The following is a 23,076-nucleotide window of genomic DNA, read 5'->3' on the forward strand; positions in this document are numbered from 1 at the left end:
TATGATAACTCTAAAGAATGACAAGTATTCTCATAGTGGGTCATTCAACCGTCAACATGGATCAATGAAGCATTACCATAGTGTTGATATTTACATTCTCTAATGGCAAGGAAGATTTAGCCCATAAAGTGGAAAGAATGAATATTCTCTTGTCCCAACACTTTAGTACTGTATGAAATTGTGTCTGTTAAATAACATAAAAATACAGATCTTTAAAGTAATGTTGAGTCTTCTCTTTCATAAAGCATGAGTGATAAACTGCAAAATTTTGGAGACAAGTTTATATTGAAAAGTTTCGTAGCTGTTGAAGTTTAAAAAGTAAGCACTATTATAGCCATCTAACAAAAGACAAAGATGACAACTAAAATGAATATTAAATAAGAAATGGCAGAATGTAATATCCAAGTTGAGATTTTGATCAAATTTACCCAGTTTTAATTTAACATATTTCTTATTTCTCTGTTATATAATCCTTATAAAAATAAGTAATAATGCAGTGTTGAAGCAAAGAACTGAAAATGTTAAGTTGTACATAAAGTATCAAACAGTTATAAATAAATCATAAAATAAATTTACTTCTCATACAAGACCTGACATGTTGTCACTCATTCAATAACACTGTAGCACCCCTGTGGATATACGACTTGTTTTGTTTTAATTTGCAGCTACTATTAATTATCATTACAATTTTATTTTACAGTTATCTCCCTTACAATTCAGGCAAATATTTTAAGAGTATGATGTAAATGTGTAAACTAATCATACTGATTTTAACATTTCAATGTGTTGAGGTTAAATGTAAATATTGTGTTTTGTTTTTTTAGGCACGGGAGCTCGCTGCACAATAACCCAATGTGTTATGATAATCATCAGAACTGAAACTACTTGTTTTATTTTGTAAATCACAAAACTATTGCCTTTTGTGGGAAGATTTTCATTGTTAATTTTTGTTTTATATAAACCTGATTGATCATTAAACTGGAGTATATTAGTTAGCCACCAGATACAGTGTAATATAATGATCAAAGTCTTATTAATTCTTTTGAATGTTAGTGGTATAAAGTGTCCATAGCTATGAGTACTTCAAAAAAAAAAAAAAATTATCTACAGAAAGAGAATGAACACAACACTTAATCTGTTTTTAAATGTGAAGGAAAAATCAGAATTTATTTAGTTAAGAGCATACACAGTTTATCATCCCCACAATACCCTATAATTAAATTTAGTTTGAATATTAAGAAACAAAATATAATAGGTTACTAAAATCAAAAAAGATACAGTCACTCTCACACATACACACATGTGAACGTACAAGATTATGTTGATATAGAATTCTTCAACAAATATGGAAATATAAATTGAGCTTTGTTTGACTTGTATATTTCACACTTACAGCACACCTTAGTCTAAAGTACCTATCATACCACTACTTATTTGAACAACCTGGTCGTCCACTGCCTTAGACTTTAAAAAATTAAGTTTTAGACAGCTTTCTTACATTAAAAAATATATTCTGACCTTATGTACAAGCATTGAATCAAAATATCAACTATTTACATCATAAAACAAGGACAGAAATTGGGATAAGTTTCCACATGAGACCCAATGACTGAGTAGAGATCTAATAAAAATATCAAAGATTATATATTACAAATTATGATAAATATTGCTCAATTTTTGAGAACCCTTCTACAGCTCTCGGTGGATCCTTTGCTGTACAGATTCTCACATTAGGAATGATTACTGGAATAAAATATTAATTATGGGCTCTATGGAAAGTTAAAAATAAAAGTACCTCATTCACACAGGTATAAGGAGGAAGAAGGCACATCATGTTTGCTAACAACATTAATTCACTTGGAATAATTTTATTTTAAACAGTATCAAGAGTCAATGTTTAGTGAATGCTACACGTTTTGGTGCAAAATTCTTTGTCAGACATGCCTCAAGAGTTCTGAATTTTTAAGTGTTGTATGGAAGAGAAATAACATGTAACCATCACAAGTTCCTACTTTTTCAGAGTTAGCTGTCTCACTCTTCAGAAGAGTAGATTTTCTGTGATGGGAAACAATGGTGTGACAGTTAAATGCTTCCATGGACTGAGTTCTGAATGTTGTATTAATTTATGATATGAAAATAAGGTGTGTGTGAGAGAAAATATGTGCATCAATGATAAAGAAAGGCTATTTTAAATGGAATTTTTCTTCTATAATTAAATAACCAAGTTTTGCAGTTATAGATAACTAGCTTTGTATCAGAGGGGAGAATTTTGAACCTTTTGCTGATGTTGAAAGATCTGAACCAAGAGGGAAAAAACTAAAATAAAGCTATTAAAACTAATCATTGGAACTAGCTCAGTTGATAATGAAACTGTGTTTAGTTGACTGATATGTTGTTTTGCTCTTAGTTAAAGGTTTCTTATTTCACACATAACGTGGAACGAGTTATTAATACTGTTCCATTTTGTAAATGCTTAATAGCATAGCAGAATGTTGTATTTGTCACCATGATGGGTGTGTACTAAAGAAGGCAGACTACTTACATCATTGCCTGGGACTGGACCGGCATGTGTTATCTGTACTAAAGCTGTATATTTGTTAAATATACTTTTTTTTTTTTTTTTACACCCTATTTATTATCCAGTTACTTGTACCTGTTTTAAATGAATTATTACCGCTTAATATGCATGCATTCTATGACTTACCATGAAATACTTCATACTGTCCAACATACTTTAGCAGTAAACAAAAGGGAACCCTCAATAGGCACTTCACATGAAATTCTTTTAGACAGCATTAAAGTAAATTAATTTACGAGCCTTTGTATTAGCTAAGTTTTTGTGAACCACCAATACAAGTGTGGGAGATTAATGTACATAAGTTAATTATATCACTTTACAGGATCTCTACGCGCCTATCCTTAGATTGAAATTATCTTTAAGCAGGATTAGAGTAAGTTAACCTACGAGACCTTGATCATAGTAAAATACACCAATTGTAAGAGTTTGACCTCGAGTCCAAAACGGTAATTGGATTTCAAATTGAAGAGTTGAAGCTATGAGGTAAAAGTTTGTACTTCAAAAAAAAACCAAAATCAAACTCAGAGCCACAAATAAACATACAATATAACATTATTAAACATATGTGTGAGGGGCAATGCTGTGGGTGTTGTTACAAGGGGTTACTAAAGGAGTTGCCCCTTTTAGTAACATACTCTTCTAATCAAGGAGACTTGCACTTCATTCACTGATTGGTGTATAGCTTTCTGTACTTTATAAGGAGTAAAAACTGTAACAACATATCCAGTAACGTCATCTGATGACTAGAACCTTATGAATGTAATTCAGTAATTTCAGAGTAAGATTATTACATAAATCCTAACACTTTTCATCAAGCACAGATTCATATTACTTCCACTTTCATGCTACTTCCTAGTACCAGTTTGTACTAAGGAAAAACAAGTTTATGTTGACATGCTCTCTTTTTGGGCTTCTCATTGTAATACCTTTTTTTAGTAGTGTTGTTAACAAGTAATATCACAATGGTATAAAATGAGAGATGAACCACCAGCAGTTACTAAACAAACAGTTATAAATGTACTTGTTGTGGTATAACACGTGAAAATCTCTGAATCACATCATATTTTCTTTCCACACATCTTAACACAACAAATATTTATAGTAGAAAATCCAATCAACAATCTTCTGGAAACTGTGTAAGGAAGGTTTTGAGAAGTTAATTTAAACTCAAACCAGTTTACTGGACACGACAGGAACAAATTGGATAAAATACCTTAAGACCTTTAAACAGACAAGTAATGGTAGAAGACTAAAAGAGCTATAGGAAAGCTAACAAGTTAGTTAAACTAAACAAGAAATCAAAGAGTTGCTACAATTATCTTATGTATAAAGATAAGAGTTGTTCCAGAAATTAAAGGTCAATAAGCCTTATTTCCATAATGGGAAAATTTCTAGTCTGATAAAAGGAGCTTTGCAAAGTTTAGTGAATGTGATCCTATAACAGAAAACCCATCCCATACAGTAACACTGAGAAGAATCTTTACTTTACTAGGTTGTTCAATTTTATTGAGAATATTACTTGTTATCTAGATGATGAAAAGAATTGAGAAACTATCATAGAAAGTTTAATAATACAGTTTAAGAGAGTAACCTGTACCTTAATGAGAAATAAAAGCAGAGTTTGGTTTTTAATATTTTTTTCTTGTTCTTTACATGCAGTGTTAAATACTGCACTATTATCACATAGTATTAATCTTGTCCTTGACATCAGTAATTCTACTGAATGCCAAGAAAATTTTAAAACTTGAAGCAAAAAACAATAAAAACATGCATTTTTATTAACCTTAACACTAACCCTTTTGTTATTGAAACTCAATGTACTGTCAGTAATTTTAATGTATTTTAATAATTCTAGGAAGTTTATACTTTGTGTTGGCAAAACTTATTTCTATAAAAGATATAACTCCTAAAAATGATTAGTGCTTAAGAATAAAACATTATTACAAGATATATATATACATTTTTAGTTGACAACTCATTTGTACAGTTTTGCCATACTTATGACTTCACATGTTGAAAACATTCAAGCTTCAATATGCTGATAATACTCTACCAAATTATTAAACTGATCAAAACCTTTATCCAAACTACATTCTAGAAAAAAATCTATTACAAATAAGTGAATTATCTGAATTTAGATATAAACATCATTGTTCAAGTTTGACATTTTAAACAAAACACCTTAATATTCATGTCACAAATGTTTCATTTCCATACCTATTACCTACGCTGCAAAGTTTACATCTTGCAACTAATTAAACATGATAAAATGTATTTAACATCACTAGAATTTGTGAATAGCTTGTACTCACTCATTTTTTACAAACCAATATTTTCTTTCTTTGTTCAATTTTATTAGTAATTTTAAGTCTTTCTGGTACTGATTACGAGATTTATAATTTCAGAATAGTTCAATCATTTTAAAACTACCACATATGTTTTAATCTTTTAACCACATTTTTAAGATGATAATGAACTACTTTAGCATGGTGATGACTATTAGTTTTACTCCTCACCCCCTTTCTATTAGCTTAAGTTATCATTATAGTTAATGAAAGTTGCAAAGTTACTTAAATAACTACATAGTATTAGGCCATTAGTTAAAAATAAGCACAATAAGCTTAAATTAATCTTATGACAAACAAAATTAAATATACTATAATTTTATTTAAATTATTATTTCTTATCATCATAAACATTAGTTTCTTTTTTTATGTTGTATCTGTATTGTTCTGCCACCTGACTATAGTTAAATTTTAATGTAGTAAGCTATCTTGCACGTTGGAGCTATTTAATGAGCTTTCATTAGACATTGTTACGATGTAGCTACTGGTGTCATGCTCTTAAAACAAAAGGAAACTGGTGATTCTGGTAATACCTTAAGTAAACAGTTTAATGAGTTTTAGAAGTAAGGTATGAAGTTACATTGTATTTTCTGTTAACAATAGGTTCAATTACATCAGTATTTTAAAATGTTTAATATAAACATCTGTTTTAGTGATTTATTATAAAGATCATTTTGCATTATTAGCTTGGCAAATTGTTCAGGACTAACCCGAATCTCCTATGCTAGCCAAACCATGTTAAAGTTTATTGGGATTACAACCAAAAATATTGTTAACAGTAAGACTGCCCAACAAATGTATCAATGCGCTGTTAGTTGTAAATAAGTAAAAACAACACATTAGTTTTATTACTTACTGACTTGCTTTTCATCCCTGTTACAAGAGAGAAATTTTCTTTGATTAAAATTAATGATAATTATGCAACAATATTACAGTTTTTGTTTATAATTCTTCCTTCAGACAATTTTATCTGGGTTGGAAATAGATAATTTTGTAGACACTTGAAATATGGGAGTAAAGTTTGTAGCTATTACATTCAGTCTTCTTCATTTCATCATCTTTTTATGATTTAATTTCTAAACATCTGGAACATGTAGAAAAATTTACTGTTAACTTCATGCATTCTTGGATACATACTGATATTACCTTGAAAAAAATAGAAATTTCTTTCCTTTGGAAATACATTGAATGGCATAACATGGACTACATCAAGAAAATAAAAGGAACAAAAAGGACTGTGTTAAAAATAAAGAGGTCTTTCTTTTTCTGGTTGAAACTACCATGGACAGGTTGTTTTGAGCCATTCTTCTACAGGCTCTATGTCAAAGTAGACAACCAGTCATCCAGGACAGAATAGAGTTCTTGGAGTAAATTAAGGGGGAATTTCTCCATAAAAATGGTATACATTCTGGCAATGCATTTTCACTAGTTTTAGACAATTTGAACGATGTTACAATTGCCATACAGCAAACACAAAGCATTTAAAAACCACTCTTTATGTAGTTTATCCAACATAAGTTTAGCTTTAACAGTTTTTCTAGTTGTTTTTCAAAGGATGAATCAAAACTGATGAAGAAAATGTTTTTCCAGTTTAACTCATCCTCTCCAGTTTCAAAAAGCTGAAGGGCTGACACAAAAATGCCATGCTATGTCACAGGTAGAAGAAAACCTTTAATGACCATTGAGCAGAAAAATTCAGATACAAGTAATAAAAGATAAATCAACATACATCTAAATTATACGTTATTGTATGCGACATTTCAGGGCGTTCCAGGAACACATACTAGGTAAGATGCTGTCTGATGAAAGGCATCTCACCAAAAATTAAAAAGTTAGCATTTTGATGCATGTTAATTTACAATTTACTTATTATCAGACCTTCTTGTAATGGTACAGTTCCTCTCTTATGTTATGTGATTTGATGTTCTTCCTGTAAAGAAGCTGAATTTCACACTGTAATAAAATTTTGCTCAGTTCTTAAGTCATTTCTAGTGAAGCATACTGTGAAATGACACAAAACACCTAATCACTTCCATTTTCACACAGTTAAATTATACTATGATGCCAATAGAAATTTTCAATCATTGGAAAGGCTTCAGAGTTCAAAACAAATACTGTGAGAAAACTATCTGAAGGCAATGATCTTAGGCAAGTAAACTGTGCCGATTTCTTCCACACAAGAAGTTAAACATTTTTCATGAATCTTGTTTGATACAGTTTTTTTTCTCACATGAACATAGTATAACTTCAGAAGAAATAGATCTATTTTCAAATCATAGAGCTGAAAAAAAAATCACAAAATTAACTTGCAACAGTACAGTAAACAGAATGTCTAATTCTACAGCATAGTATTATAACTGATGGCTCAGTTACGAGTGACGTCTAACAGTTGAATTGTAAAGATATCTGCCTGGTTTCCTGTGATCATAGCAAATGTGCAAAGAACATTTTCCATGTTCTATTTGTTGTGGGATATCAGAAAAAAGTAGATGGTAAAGACATTTTTAAAAAGTAGAAGTATCATAATCATACATTTTACTTCTAGGAATATTGTATTATTACACTGTTAAAAACATATCAAAGGATAATAAGAATTTGTAATATTATAGCTATGACCATAGAAAATCATCGTTATAATACCAATCATTTCCCCTCTTTATATTTGTATGCATATCAGGCATCTGATTACCAACCATGTGATCTGAAATACAAATTCAGCCTCTTGTGAATGATCACTTGATAGGTGTGGTTTTACTCCTTCAAAGTTCACGACATTCTACTTCAATATGGAGTACAATCACCCATAAACGAAGCTTTGTACTAATGTTACATACTTAAAATAAGAATGCTGAGAAGGTGGTGAGACAACTCTGACCAGTTCTGAAAGAGTTGTTCCCAAAACATTTTTAGGGTTAAGGTTATTTGTAAGTCATTACTATTGATAGAGTTGAAGTCAAAGGAGCCAAAAATCCATTCGTTTATTTTAAGAGATGGATCAACTAGTTTTACATGGTGGGAGAAGATATTTGCAGTTATGAAGACTCAAAGGTCAATTTCATTAGTATACAGTATAACAAATGGTCACTGAATGTGGTCCCCATCATACATGGCATAAGGGGTCGGTAAGTTCGCCAGTACTTATTCTTGTTTATGTTGTGCGACACATTACTGCATGAAACACAGAGTGGATAAAGTTTCAAATTATCTCCACAGCAGTTATACAGGATCTGTAAAAATAATACTTTAGTCATTGTTAGTCCATTGGGCACATTCGTGGACACTTAATAAACAAGTTGTTTTACACCTTGCTCTGAACATAGGACGTGTTGCACATTAAATGGCCTTCAGAGATCTGTTTTTAACCATTGCTGGCATAGCACAGTGAGAATATGATTAACCTTGGAGTCTGTGATGGATTCAACATACAGTAGTTGTTTCCATATGTCATAACTGATTATCTGTTTTGTTTAAGCATATGATTAACTATACCTATGGTTTGAAAACAATTCCACATTGAGCTAAAGACAGTACTTTAAGACATTTGGTACCAATTTACAACAGCCTGCTGCAAGTGACTGGTTTCTATTTGTAATCTCTAAGATCTAGCCCAACTTTCCAAACAATCAAGAGCACTTTGAATCCTGTGATTAACTTCAAAGTGACAAATGAGACATGGCTGTATGAAACCACAATATATATCACATGGGCTAAATGTCCAACCATTTAAGATCACATGATAAACTGTCAAATGCCTAACTTTCCTAGTACTTAGAAGGTTTATCAACACATTTTATAACTGGTATTTATCTTGTCATAGTTATACAGATACAAATTTATATTATTCTTTAACTGTCTCGAGTAGTGTATTATGTGGAAATGTAAACAGTTTAACTTTACTATGATGTTAAATTACGTCACTGAAGATTCAAACAGCGATACGTTTCCTTTGCTTTCAATAAGGTTATCATCTCAGTTTAATGATTAATAAATCAATATTTTATTTCAGTAATTCATGCCCAACACTGATCTTACGTTATCTTTTAAAGGTTTTTGTGCGGAAAAAACCATTCAAAGTAGTAAAATAAAGCCACACAAATTCTTCATACACATAGTTTTTGAATGAAACTATCCATAACAAGACTCAAGCACAACTTACTAGAAAAATCTTCCCAATATTTCTATTTTCCCATGGTAAGAAGACAATCTATTTTCATAGTTTTACTTTCTGAAGTAAGTCATTCTATTTTAACAAATATTTAGCAGTTCATTTGGGTACAAAAACAACAAATTACTAGAACATCAACTTTCACAGATCAATCCATTACTCCATCCTCACTTTTCTCACCCTAATTTTACTTCTCGATTCTTCAATGTTTCCATTATTTGACATAAGTAGCTCACGAACAAATGCAAATCGTGATAAGAAGAGTTTCCACACAAGAAACCAGCCTGAAATAGAATAATGAATAGGTGAGTATGTTTCATGCAAGTCTCTTTTGTACAACATTCTTTATATCAGTGGTTTTCAAATAAATATATACAAATGTTTATTTCAACTTAATAATAATACTGCTGGTAATTTACTCAGCAGTCATAAGAAGAAAAATTAGGCCCTGTAATTGCCTTGCAAATTATTTTAAAATCTTAAAGTCCAATATTAGATAACTTACACATAAAGTTCAGTACATATGAACTTCTATTTACATTTATACTGCAGTTTCATGTCCCTTGAGAATGAAAAAAAAACAACAACAGAGCACACATTTGTGAGAAGAGTTCAGATAACTTGTTTCCTAATTAAATGCTGGATATAACATCACTACTCAGAGTTGAATACCAGTCTCAGAACAAATAGTTTTCAGAAACATCTTTGTACTGTAACTCAAACTCATAACAAAATTAAGACACTACATTTGTTACAAGTAACAAAGACTATGAAAAACAAAGGTACCTCTTTCTTTGTGAACCTGACGATGACCGAAGAAGGTCGAAACGTTGTTCGCTTTTCTATGTAAAAGTGTTTTCTCAGCCCAAACGAGCCGTTTTTGCATATAAATTTACCAAAAGAGTCATTACAGGAAACAAATACAAGAAATATCATTGGATTAAGACTGGAATAAGTTAAACTAGATTACCAAAATTTTAAAATTGCAAATCATGAATCTTTGGTTATGGTTTATCATCAAGAATTATATAACCCAAACTAAATTACAGTTTTTAAAACATCAAAAAATCCCAGTCAATTTTCTTTAACAAAAAAACAAGTTAACCCAAGAGATAAAAATATTTTATACTTTAAATTAAAAAGAGGTAGTCTGTGATAATTGTTCAGAGCTTTTCTCTGTCAAAAACACATTGGTCCAGAAATAAATGCCACATAAGAGAATTTAAGTAAATAAAGCTAGAATAATTTTGGTGCAAATGTGTGCTGGATAATGAGAATGTGATTATCAACTGTGCAGAATTGTGCAATTATAGTACATACCAACTATACTGTAACATTTCTGTACTTAATAAAATATAGACACATATAAATTAAGATGATATATTTCTTGGACAAACTGTTCTTCATTTCAGTATGGAATATTGAAATGAACTAAGTGAATGGAAGCAGTACAAAATGATGAAAGTGAGATGTCTTGGGAGATCTTTCTCTCAAAATATTTTTTGTTAAATTGCATATCCTTCAATACTCCCAGGTTTTCAGTAAGTAAAGTTCCCAATTCCAGCTGTTAGTTTTATGCACTGTTCTACTTTGTTCCTAATACTCTAGTATCATAACAGTAACAACGACTTTATTCTTGAACTGTTAATGTAACTATGTTTATCTTTAGATCTAATAAATATACTTTAAAACTATTAGTTAAAGTTACAGTCAATTACAGTGAATGTAATTGATGTTCTACAAATATTTGAACAATGCATCGAATATATTAAGTACTTACTAGTAGTAGTATAACTATTAGTAGACTAGCTTGTACTCTAACAAGGAAAAACTTAAAATATTTTGGTATTTACAAAATAATAGCATGTGGTGTAAAAAACTGGAATATCTAAAAGTACAGAAGCAAGTTAAGGATGAATATACAAAAACCATATAAAAGTCACTACTCTGAAATTTAACTTTTAATTTAGTACGTGATAAAAAGTTAAAACTAGTATCATACCACATATAACTTTTATTTTTTCAAAGTTAATGCAGAAAATAAAAATAGGTCTAATTGCTTCAAAACAACTTACCTAGACAAACTAACAGAATAAGTACAACAAACGAGAAAACAAAATAAATAATTGTGAGAAGTACTTCTTTCATTTCAACATCTACCAATTTCAATCTGCAAACTGTCCTAGTATACAGTCTTACACTTATCCACGCAGAGAAACAAAACCCGTTTCGCGCTTATAAAAAATATTAATGATTATTTTAAACGAGTACTAACTATTAGTGTTAGGGTAAATGCTATTACTAGAAATATAACATAGCACATAACGATCTTCTGATTTTACTAAATTAAATTATAAAATATATCACCCCACCTCCCTCCAAAACATGTTATGTTAGTGTCAGTAAATTACAAGCGGTTATTTTATGTCTCCAGATGGCGAAGATCGATAGTGTATCGTTTAACCTTTTAAAAAATGATTATGTGCCAAGTATTTGAACTCACCAATTTACCTAATCAAACTTTGGACAATAACATAGAGGAAAGGAGGACGGATATTGTTTAACTTACGAGTTTAATAGTGGAAAATAATAGATTTTCAAACAAGTTATTTTTCTAAAGCATACTTTCATTGCGGATTTAACGAAAATCTTATAAACTAGGAAACGCATCTTTATATAGAAGTGAATGTATAGATTTTTTTAAATAAAACAGTTTCCTTGTAAGTATGATTTTTGATTTTTCGGCAATTTCCTCCTCTTTTTCTTTTCAGAACTCGAAATTTGTAAAACGTTCATATCTATTTTTTCAATTAAATAAAGCTATGCGTAAATATCTTAAAGCATAGTAAGAATTAAGAACCAACAGAGGGTTTTACAAAATAATACGATTTATGTGATGGCCCTCCAGATAACAGAACGTATGATAGCTTAATCCAATGAAACGAGTAAAGCCACAAAAATAATTTACATTTGGCAACCAACTGGTTCATAGGTCAAAAACGTCTAAAAAGCATACTTTCTCAAACTTTCTTGGACCAACATATGTAAAGTGTAGAGGAAAAATATAGATTGAAAAATAACAACAAATAACTCGTTATAACCAGGGGGTACAAAAATTTTTTTAAAAATCTATATTGAGCAAAAAAAATGTACAAACAAGATGATTTTGAGAGCCGAAGTATTTCATACATTTCAATAAAGCAAATTTTCATATGATAAAAATGAATATAACGAAAAATAAATATATTGTGTTTGTTCAATAAATAGATTATAGTGTTTCATACAGCGAACCTTTCGTACTAGTCATTCTGCACTTTTCATTAAAGATAAGGTTTGTAGATATCTCCTGTGTAGGGAATATAGTATTAAAAAATGTGCAGTTCGTGGATAGCAGTGTATTTTAGTTTTAAACAATATTGTATATGTATTATGAATTTGTTAGATATGTCTAGGGCTACTCCTGGGGAACAGGCAATGATGAAACATTTTGAATTAAAGGTGATAGCTCACTTTCTACAGATTTCTTCTATAAATACTACCTGAGTGGTTGGTCTGGGAATAGATAACAGGCATTGTAACACATCAAAATTAATGATAATAACTCATTGATTTTTTACACGACCATTTTCAGTAAAACAGCAAACTACCTGTTATTATACTTGATCTCAGAGGCAGACTTAATTACAAATTAAAATATCTTTGTTGAAAAATCATTAATATCAGTGTTTTGATTCGTAACGTTAAAGCCGATGATAGATATGATAAGATTCGTATTGGCAAGTTATACTATGATCCGTTCGTATGTTATACTTGCGATAGCAAAATTAAACGTATAATCTAATATATATGCAAAAACGGCTCGTTTGGGTTGAGAAAATATTTTACATAGAAGAGCGAACAACGTTTCATGTAAAATATTTTCTCAACCCAAACGAGCCGTTTTTGCATATATATTTCTCAACAAGTGGGTTTCTCGACATCACTGACGTATAATCTAATGTTCTTTAACGTTCTTTGCAATTTTGATATGCGCTCTCTCAACAGTGACGTCATATAACCCCTGCAGTTATTTGCTAGATTTATTTTAAAGTGAAGTCCTGTATGAAAGTGTGATTTTCCTGACGCAGTATCTTTTATCACGTGATACCACTAATAATAACCATAATAATACAGTTATTGTGGTTGTTAGTTGCCAAAACGATCATTTAATCAAATTATATATATACTGGTACAAAAGCTCTTTAAAACTGACGGGGAACCATTGCTGAATAATTAACGAAAAGTATAGAACTTAACTAAATCGTATTTGTCTGTACCTCCAACATGCTCTTTCTCTTCGCTTATTTCATCAGTCTTAAAATATATCTTTAATCACCACATTTATGGTAAACACTACGGAGTAAAATCAAATGTTATTGTGAACAAAGTTACGTGTGTACTCTGAAAAAACATCTAAAGTTCACTCTTGAACTCCTTAACTGAGTCAAAGTAGAAAACACGGTACCGATATTCTGACAACTTTCCAACTCTTTCGACTGTATAAAGGATAAACAACATTTAATAGTAATAAAAATTTATTTTTATTGAAGTTTTAAGACCAAGTAAATAATATACGAGTTAAAATGCTTTCAGCCCTGAGGACGTTATAATTTGATGTTCAATCCCACTATTCGTTGGTAAAAAGGGTAGCCCAAAAGTTGGCGATGGGTGATGACGTCTAGCTGCTTTCTATCCAGTCTTACACTGTTAAATTAGCTTTTCGCGAAATTCAAAACAAACCAAACGAAGTCGACGGTTCAGGTCCACGACGAGCAATTAATTTTGAGCTGATATTGTTGCAACTCACTTGAGCTAGCTAGCTTGGTTCTTGTTTGGCTTGATAGCGCTTACAACTTCACTTTTTGCCAAAGAAGAGGCCCGGCATGGCCAAGCGCGTAAGGCGTGCGACTCGTAATCCGAGGGTCGCGGGTTCGCGCCCGAGTCGCGCTAAACATGCTCGCCCTCCCAGCCGTGGGGGCGTATAATGTGACGGTCAATCCCACTATTCGTTGGTAAAAGAGTAGCCCAAGAGTTGGCGGTGGGTGGTGATGACTAGCTGCCTTCCCTCTAGTCTTACACTGCTAAATTAGGGACGGCTAGCACAGATAGCCCTCGAGTAGCTTTGTGCGAAATTCCAAAAAAACAAACAAAACAAAACAAAGCCAAAGAAGATATTTAATGTCCTCGTGGAAATTATAAGGTCCGAAGTGATTTACTGAAGTTGAACAGTTTTCAATGTTCTTGGTCCAGTTTTGTAGTTTTCCGATTAATAGGCGTTAATCATAATTATAGCTTCCCAGCTATTTGTTATATACCAACCACGCGAGGTTCTAAAATTTTCAACGATGATCGTAAACAAATATTGTTGCTTCTCAAGTTTCGAGAACAGGTAGGACTTGCGCAATATATAGTCAACAATATACGTCACATGCAAAAATAAAACTTTACAGAAACAAGCGTAGACGCTAAAATAAAGTAACATGATAAATCAGTTACATGCTAAATCCTAGAACGTCAGATAATCTAACTAGTGTAAGAATTTAGGTAAGACTTTAAACCTAGAATGTCAAAGAAGTGAACTAGTTTTGAAATACACTTATAATGTCAAAAACGTGAACTAATTTTTAAATACACTTAGAAGGTAAAAGAAGCGAACTATATTTGAAATACACTTCAAATGTCAAAGAAGTGAACTGGTTTTGAAATACCCTTAGAATGTTTTTAAATAAGTGAACTAGAATTGCGTGAAGACTCACTTCCTGTAACGTCAGGCCCGGCATGGCCAAGCGTGTTAAGGCGTGCGATTCGTAATCTGAGGGTTGCGGGTTCGCATCCCTGTGGCGCCAAACATGCTCGCCCTTTCAGCCGTGGGGGCGTTATAATGTGACGGTCTATCCCACTATTCGTTGGTAAAAGAGTAGCCCAAGAGTTGGCGGTGGGTGGTGATGACTAGCTGCCTTCGCTCTAGTCTTGCACTGCTAAATTAGGGACGGCTAGCACAGATAGCCCTCGTGTAGCTTTGTGCGAAATTCAAAAACAGTTAAGACACTTTTTGTGAAATTAAAATCTTTTAAAATCTCGTCAGCATTGTATTACAGCAAATTCCCCCCATTTGATATAAGTAAGTGCTGTAAATACTCGCGTACAGTCCGCACGTTGCTTCCAAAATTTCTGTACTCAAATATGGAATGCGCATTATACGAGGGAACACTATTTTTCCGGTATATTTCAGACATACAACGAAGATGAATCAACACATTCTAAAATCCTCGCATACACTAACGTGCAAAAGTGTTAGGACAAGAACATATTTTGTCATTCTTTCCATTTTGTGAGGTTTATTCTTCCATACCATTATAGAAAGTAAATTTCAACGCTATAGTAATGTTTCACTGATTACTGTACACAATTCAATGAGCCAGTGTGAAAATACTCATCATTCTTGGAATTTCCATATACTTATACCAAAGGTTTGTTGCAAGATTTTTGCTTGAATGAACAAACTGATCAAATTTAGTGGCTGAGATAACAATCATGGTATCCCACACAGTTTTTTAACTGGTATATTAGAATATATCAGTTTAACAGCACTCCACAAATAAACCTTTATAAAAAAAAAAGTAATTAACACAAATATTATGTTTTGTTTGATGCTACGGCCCCAAGAAACGTCGAGAAATGTCATTAGAGCAGAGATTACAAATAAAAGCTTGAGATGATACTGCTTAGACTGTCCGACAAATTCCTCCAGACTTGAAACGCTCCCCCAACACTGTGAAGTACACCCTAGGTCACGTGACTGAAACAGATAACTGTGACAATAGGAAAGGAAGAAGCAGAACAATGATACTGATGTTATACAGCTTTCGGGGCAGAATGAGATAAACCACCATGTACTTAAGTGTCCAGATCTACAGTATAAAGGATACTCAATGAGATTGAAATATTTGTGATGTAACACTTAAAAATCCTTTACTTCGATCTCCAAATAGAGACATAAAATTGCGAAAAAATCTAAAACTGGACTGTTAGTTATTGTAAAAGGATGTTACGAATGGATGAGTCGAAATTTGAAACATTTGGTTCAAAGTGGGAGAAAGATGAAGTATATTTACCTCAGTGCATAAGCACTTACCATGAAGAATGGTTTGGTGGTGTTTCATATACATATAATCACGCAAGATGTTTTTTTATTTCTAAGAGCTTTTGACGTTGAGTAATATAATACAACTACAATACATTCACAGTAACATTCAACATAGAAATGTGTTAAATACAGAAAATTGTTTAAAACACATAAATACAAATTCAGCCTTTGTTTGTTCATTAAGTAATAAGGTCAATTAGTTGGAAACGGTGTTTAGTAACACGTGCACACGTGCAGTCATTAACCAGCACAACAAAACACCATCTGCTGCACAAAGACCAGTTACCAGTTAGGTTTAAGAATTGTTTTGCGAACTATATATGGGCATGTTGATTTTTTTTTCTGCAGATAACACTTGTGTAGCTTTGCACGAATATTTGAAAGAAACAAAGAAATATTTAGGCCCAACGAATTATTAATAACTCAGAGACAGTTTAAACTGGTTAGCTTTAAAGAGTAAATAATCCGAAGGTTATAAATATAGAATGATGAAGACGATCTTCGATAGTAGAACCAAAGTTTTACATATATGAATAATGTTAACAAAATCAAGGTTAAATTTCATACCTTTATACTTTTACAACAGTGAGGACATAACTCCTGCACATAACTTTGTAGAAACAGTGATTGAGGCTTCATTCACCTACATAAATATTTCCTTCTCATACTTAAGAAAACTTTACTCCTTCTACTGCATGGAAAACTTTGCTTTTTCACAGGAGAAACTTCTTCATTTCATATAAAAGCTTTTATGACTATAGAGGCATATTTTTTTTATTTCTTTTGTTTTTGAATTTTGCGCAAAGCTACTCGAGGGCTAGCGCAGATAATTTAGCAGTGTAAGACTAGAGGGAAGGCAGCTAGTCATCATCACCCACCGCCAACTCTTGGGCTACTCTTTTACCAACGAATAGGGGGATTGACCGTCACATTATAACGCCCCCACCGCTGAAAGGGCAAGCATGTTTAGTGTGACGAGGATTCAAACCCGTGACCCTAAAATTGCGAGTCGAACGCCTTAACCCATCTGGCCATGATGGGCCTTTATTTCTTTTCACCAATCGAGTTAAATTGACAAGAGCTAGTAATACTCTGTAGAGTTTGGCAATAATGCCAACTAAAATCCAACAGTTACCCTCTTATTTTATTTGTGGCTTTATCGTGTTAATATTATGTCAATTAACACCCAGTAGTTACTTTACGTTACTCTTAACCGATCCCAATTCTTCAATAAACACTGACAGTGTAACATTCTTCAACCTGTTTACATTTCATAGCCATATTTTAAATCTAAGTAAAATACGTAATTAGTAATTTTTATAAAATTGTAAATATAAACATAGCTACAGTTTCTATACCTTTTTAACATAACAGATGATAATTTGAATTAATTGGTATCGATATTTTCAACCTGAGTACCGCCTTATGTGCACGTTAATTAAAAGTTTTACGCTGTTTCCAATTTGGAACTACTGATAATTGTTTGTTTGTTTGTTTCAAGTGTCTTCATTTTAATAGTGTAAGACTACTAGTAGACGGAATGTAGCTGATCAGGACTACCACATTATAATACTTCCACAACTGAAAGGGCTTGCATGTTTAGTGTGTAGAACCCGCGACCCTCAGATTACGAGTCGAGCACCCTAGCCACCTGGCCAGAGAACAACTCATAAGAAGGGAAAAAATACATTTATCGGCACCCCTACCACTAGGACTTTGGCCGGAATTTTGAACAAACAAGGTGTTTGACTTTCACATTTATAATGTGTCCATAACTGAAAGGGCAAGACAAACTGAGTAGCATTGTGACAAAAGAAACATTGGAACTGGTTAGGTGCAAGGCAGGTAGACTTAGCACCAGGTACTCATTAACATTTTATCATGTTCGGTGGTTTAACAAAGTTGAAAAAAAAAGTTTCAAAGGACTTACATACACAAACTTGGCAAAGTAAACTGTGGTAAAGCATCCGATGTATTTATCACCATGCGTCTGATAAATCACAGATAATTAAGTAATTCGTTCAACACAAATACTGAAGATTTTTTAACGGAAGTGCCTGAGACAATTGGAACGTATAATGCTTTAAGGTGAAATTAGTTTCATTTTTATATAGTGTTCTTTTAGCAAGAAACATTGGTCCTAAACCCAGTCGTTCATTGCATCAAACGATCATAAAAGTATCATAGGAATATCAATAAACTATTTGTTTTTATTTAAAACATTAAATTGCATCGTCGTTCATTGCATCAAACGATCATAAAAATATCATAGGAATATCAATAAACTATTTGTTTTTATTTAAAACATTAAATGTGTTCTTGATTGTTATTGTCATTTTCATTATTTAGTTTTTATGATTCGTATTTACTATTTTTTATGCAATGTAGAGCTAAAACTGGAATGGTTCACTTGTACGAGAAACATACGCTGTAAAAAACTCTGTATAATTACTTAAAAATCTGTACTTTTACAACAAAGTCTTTAAAAACAAAAATAAATGTATTGTGTAGTTAGTCTTACCTACCTGTGAAAATTATACATTAGCCAATATTTGTTCATTTTTTCATTCTTTCATATGAATGTGCAGATCAAGCAGCTAACGTGGACGTACCCCAGGCTCCCAGTGGCACAGCGGAATGTCTGAGGACTCACATCGCTAGAAACCAGATTTTGTGAAACTTTGTGCAAAAGTTTAAAAGAACGTTTTTCAGCATAAAGCTACACAGTAGGTTATCTGTACTGCGTCCGCCGCGAGAAACCTAAACTTTCCGCTGTACTACTGACCATTAAGTGTATTTATAATATGAACGGTTCAGCTGCATTTTGTTTTGTACGAAATATTTCACACATTTATCTGAATGTGTAACAGGATAGCTATTTTGTAGTTACTCGCTAAATGATAAAGTTATCTCATAATAACATCTGTCGCTTTATACTGTACTTAATTTTAGTGAGAAATCACGCACATAAAAAAAGCAGACAAGTAAATCCTTGAAAAATATTACCAGAAGACAAATGTACAAACAGATAAAAAATATATACGTTAGAGGATTTTTTCACTCCGATTTTTTTATACTGAATAAATAACGATTTAAATCAGTATAACACCCGCATGTTCTATAACCGTGTTCTTGCGATTTTGCGAACACACACAAATAGTTTCCAAGTAAAAGTAGGCCGTGTCGAAAGGTCACGAAGGCCGTGTTAATTCTTCGATTTATAGTTTCATCCTGACCTAGTGTTAAAAATAAAAGTTTGGAAAGCCTAGAATAAATTTGTATAATTTTTATTTGAAACAAATTAAAGTGATGACCACGACTGTATGAATGTGTTTCATAATGGAGAATTTTTATCACAGGTAATTGTAGTATCATACTAGAAACTTTCGAACGACTTTACAAATCCAACACACCAGTGAACAAGAATACCCTGTTTAACGACTCCAAACGTTTATATAGATGAGTGTGTGTTTCCAATTAAGTACAAAGTTAAATAATAAGTTACATTTGCTATGCTCGCCACGAGCATAGAAATTTGGATTTTAGCGTTATAAGCCTTGCGACTTACGAATAAACTATTAGTGGGCCCCATATATGTATCAATAGCAATAAAATATTTCAATTCATGTAATTTTTTTGTTTAATTAAGAGATCTCAAAATTTCTTTATCAACTTGTAAATGCTTGTTCCACGTCCATTTATCTTCCTTCAAATGTTTTTTTAATCTTTTATATCATGTATTTGATTCTTACCTGTCTATGAATATGTAATTTTCTTTAGGCTTAGCTACTGTTATTTTTATCAAGATCTCAGATATTTGTGTTATCTTAACGTACAAAACAAGAAAATTCGTAGATAATTGGAACGACTTTACAGACAAAATAAAAATTAATTTCTAGAATGCGATGTCATAATTGTGGAGAGAGTGACACAATAACAGTGGGTTATGCATGTTTTTTTTTCTTTTTCATAAATCTAAAATATTATTGTCTCCTTTATAGAAGTCCCCTGGAACAGTGGTAAGTCCAAATATTTACAATGCTAAAATCAGAGGTTCGATTCACAACAGACGTGGCTCTGCTATAAGAAAACATACAGTGGTTACAGCAGATGTGGCTCTGCTATAAGAAAACAAACATTGGTTACAACAGATGTGATTTTGCTATAAGAAAACAAACAGTGGTTACAACAGATGTGACTCTGCTATAAGAAAACATACAATGGTCACAGCAGATGTGACTCTGCTATAAGAAAACAAACAGTGGTTACAACAGATATGATTTTGCTATAAGAAAACAAACAGTGGTTACAACAGATGTGACTCTGTTATAAGAAAACATACAATGGTCACAGCAGATGTAACTCTGCTATAAGAAAACAAACAGTGGTTACAACAGATGTGATTTTGCTATAAGAAAACAAACAGTGGTTACAACAGATGTGACTCTGCTATAAGAAAACATACAATGGTCACAGCAGATGTGACTCTGCTATAAGAAAACAAACAGTGGTTACAACAGATGTGATTTTGCTATAAGAAAACAAACAGTGGTTACAAAGGATGTGACTCTGTTATAAGAAAACATACAATGGTCACAGCAGATGTAACTCTGCTATAAGAAAACAAACAGTGGTTACAACAGATGTGATTTTGCTATAAGAAAACAAACAGTGGTTACAACAGATGTGACTCTGTTATAAGAAAACATACAATGGTCACAGCAGATGTGACTCTGCTATAAGAAAACAAACAGTGGTTACAGCAGATGTGGCTCTGCTATAAGAAAACAAACAGTGGTTACAACAGATGTGATTTTGCTATAAGAAAACAAACAGTGGTTACAACAGATGTGGCTCTGCTATAAGAAAACATACAATGGTCACAACAGATGTGACTCTGCTATAAGAAAACATACAATGGTCACAGCAGATGTGGCTCTGCTATAAGAAAACAAACAGTGGTTACAACAGATGTGATTTTGCTATAAGAAAACAAACAGTGGTTACAACAGATGTGGCTCTGCTATAAGAAAACATACAATGGTCACAACAGATGTGACTCTGCTATAAGAAAACATACAATGGTCACAACAGATGTGACTCTGCTATAAGAAAACATACAATGGTCACAACAGATGTGACTCTGCTATAAAAACACATACAATGGTCACAAGAGATGTGACTCTGCTATAAAAACACATACAATGGTCACAGCAGATGTGGCTCTGCTATAAGAAAACAAACAGTGGTTACAACAGATGTGATTTTGCTATAAGAAAACAAACAGTGGTTACAACAGATGTGGCTCTGCTATAAGAAAACATACAATGGTCACAACAGATGTGACTCTGCTATAAGAAAACATACAATGGTCACAACAGATGTGACTCTGCTATAAGAAAACATACAATGGTCACAACAGATGTGACTCTGCTATAAAAACACATACAATGGTCACAACAGATGTGACTCTGCTATAAAAACACATACAATGGTCACAGCAGATGTGGCTTTGCTATGTGAAAACATAATATACCTTTACAGAAAATGTTGCTATTGATTTCAAGGATAGTAATCACTGTAAATAGAAGTCTAGCAGATAGAGTTGAATGAAATTTGCTGACGAGATAAAAGATGACTATATTTCTCTTTTAGTACAAATGGAGAAAATTCTTAATAAGGCTGAAAGAAACAATCACTAAGAAGTTATAAAAACTGGGACAAATCTCCCACATTCATTTATGAACACCTACATGACCAATACTACTAGGGAACATATTACAGAGGAATGAGTACACTATTGTAGAACGTATTAGAGTCCACGACTGTGTTACTTGACAATAGCTTTGCAGTGTAGCTTCCATTGCAAAAGGCTCCTTCATAAAGATGTCTTGCCCAAAGTACACTACCCCTTGTGTTTCTTACCATAATCCAGCTAGTATAGAAAAGGAAAAGCTTCCCAGTACTCACATTTATAGTCCAGTCACATTCAAAGGTGCATCAAGCAAATTTACCAGTGTATCTTTGTATGGATTGGCATAAATACCTATATAATTTCCTATCTACTTAAAATATGCTTGCGTCGGTTGAACGAATCTGTCACGAAGACATCTGTATACACGTAACTTTTTTTAACATCTGTTCGTGGATTTCTACTTTGCATTGAAATCCTACTACCAATACAATATCAAACAGTGTTTAAATGTACACTGCTGGTCAAAATTTTAAGGCCAATGAACACAAAGAAAAAATATGCATTTTGCGTTGTTAGACTCAACCACTTATCTGAGTAGAGTGTCGAAAGATGAAAATAAGAAGAGGGAAAATAAAAATAAAAAAACGTTTTTAGCATTTAATAGGAAAATTTGAACACTATGAAATTAGCCTAAATACTAGCTGGTCAAAAGTTGAAGATCATACTGAAACGAAGCGGTAATCGGTAAACACGTGACGAAATTTAGTCATTTGTGTTCAAGCATTATCATTGTCAACATCTCCCACTGACATCTCCTGTGTTACATTGGGTAAAAACATGGCAAAGGTTAAAAAGTTGACAGAGTTTTAACGTGGCAGAAATGTCTCTCTCAACGTGCCATCGCTGGTGTGATTGGGCGTAGTAAAACTGCTGTTGCAAATTTCTTAAACGACCCTGAGGGATACAGAACGAGAATTTCAAGTGGTCGGCCCAAGAACATTTCGCCGGCGTTGAGCAGGAAGATTGATGGGTTGTCCGGCAAGACACCAGCCGATCGTCGAACCAGGTTAAGGCCTTTACAGACGCAGAATGCAGCTCAAGAACAAT

General features: G+C 32.5%; 1 protein-coding gene and 1 long non-coding RNA gene across 15 annotated transcripts in view; one reads left to right on the forward strand and one right to left on the reverse strand.

Annotated features, from left to right (window-relative positions):
• The window catches only part of LOC143225538 (putative ATP-dependent RNA helicase DHX35), a 111,345-nt gene extending 107,135 nt beyond the window's left edge, over nucleotides 1-4,210 (forward strand). For all 14 annotated transcript variants that reach the window (XM_076455185.1, XM_076455169.1, XM_076455204.1 and 11 more), the window contains one exon: nucleotides 825-4,210. In XM_076455185.1, the coding sequence (XP_076311300.1) occupies nucleotides 825-848 (24 nt within the window). In that variant the 3' untranslated portion in view covers nucleotides 849-4,210. The remainder of the gene's footprint in view (nucleotides 1-824) is intronic.
• On the reverse strand, nucleotides 2,608-11,577 carry LOC143225591 (uncharacterized). The gene is made up of 2 exons (XR_013013944.1): nucleotides 11,164-11,577; nucleotides 2,608-9,372 (listed from the first exon to the last, which is right to left on the reverse strand). It is a non-coding gene; the product is annotated as an uncharacterized LOC143225591 (long non-coding RNA).
• Between the last annotated feature and the right edge of the window lie 11,499 nt (nucleotides 11,578-23,076).

This window comes from Tachypleus tridentatus, chromosome 1, assembly GCF_004210375.1.
Source record: "Tachypleus tridentatus isolate NWPU-2018 chromosome 1, ASM421037v1, whole genome shotgun sequence".
Classification (NCBI taxonomy): Eukaryota; Metazoa; Arthropoda; class Merostomata; order Xiphosura; family Limulidae; genus Tachypleus; species Tachypleus tridentatus.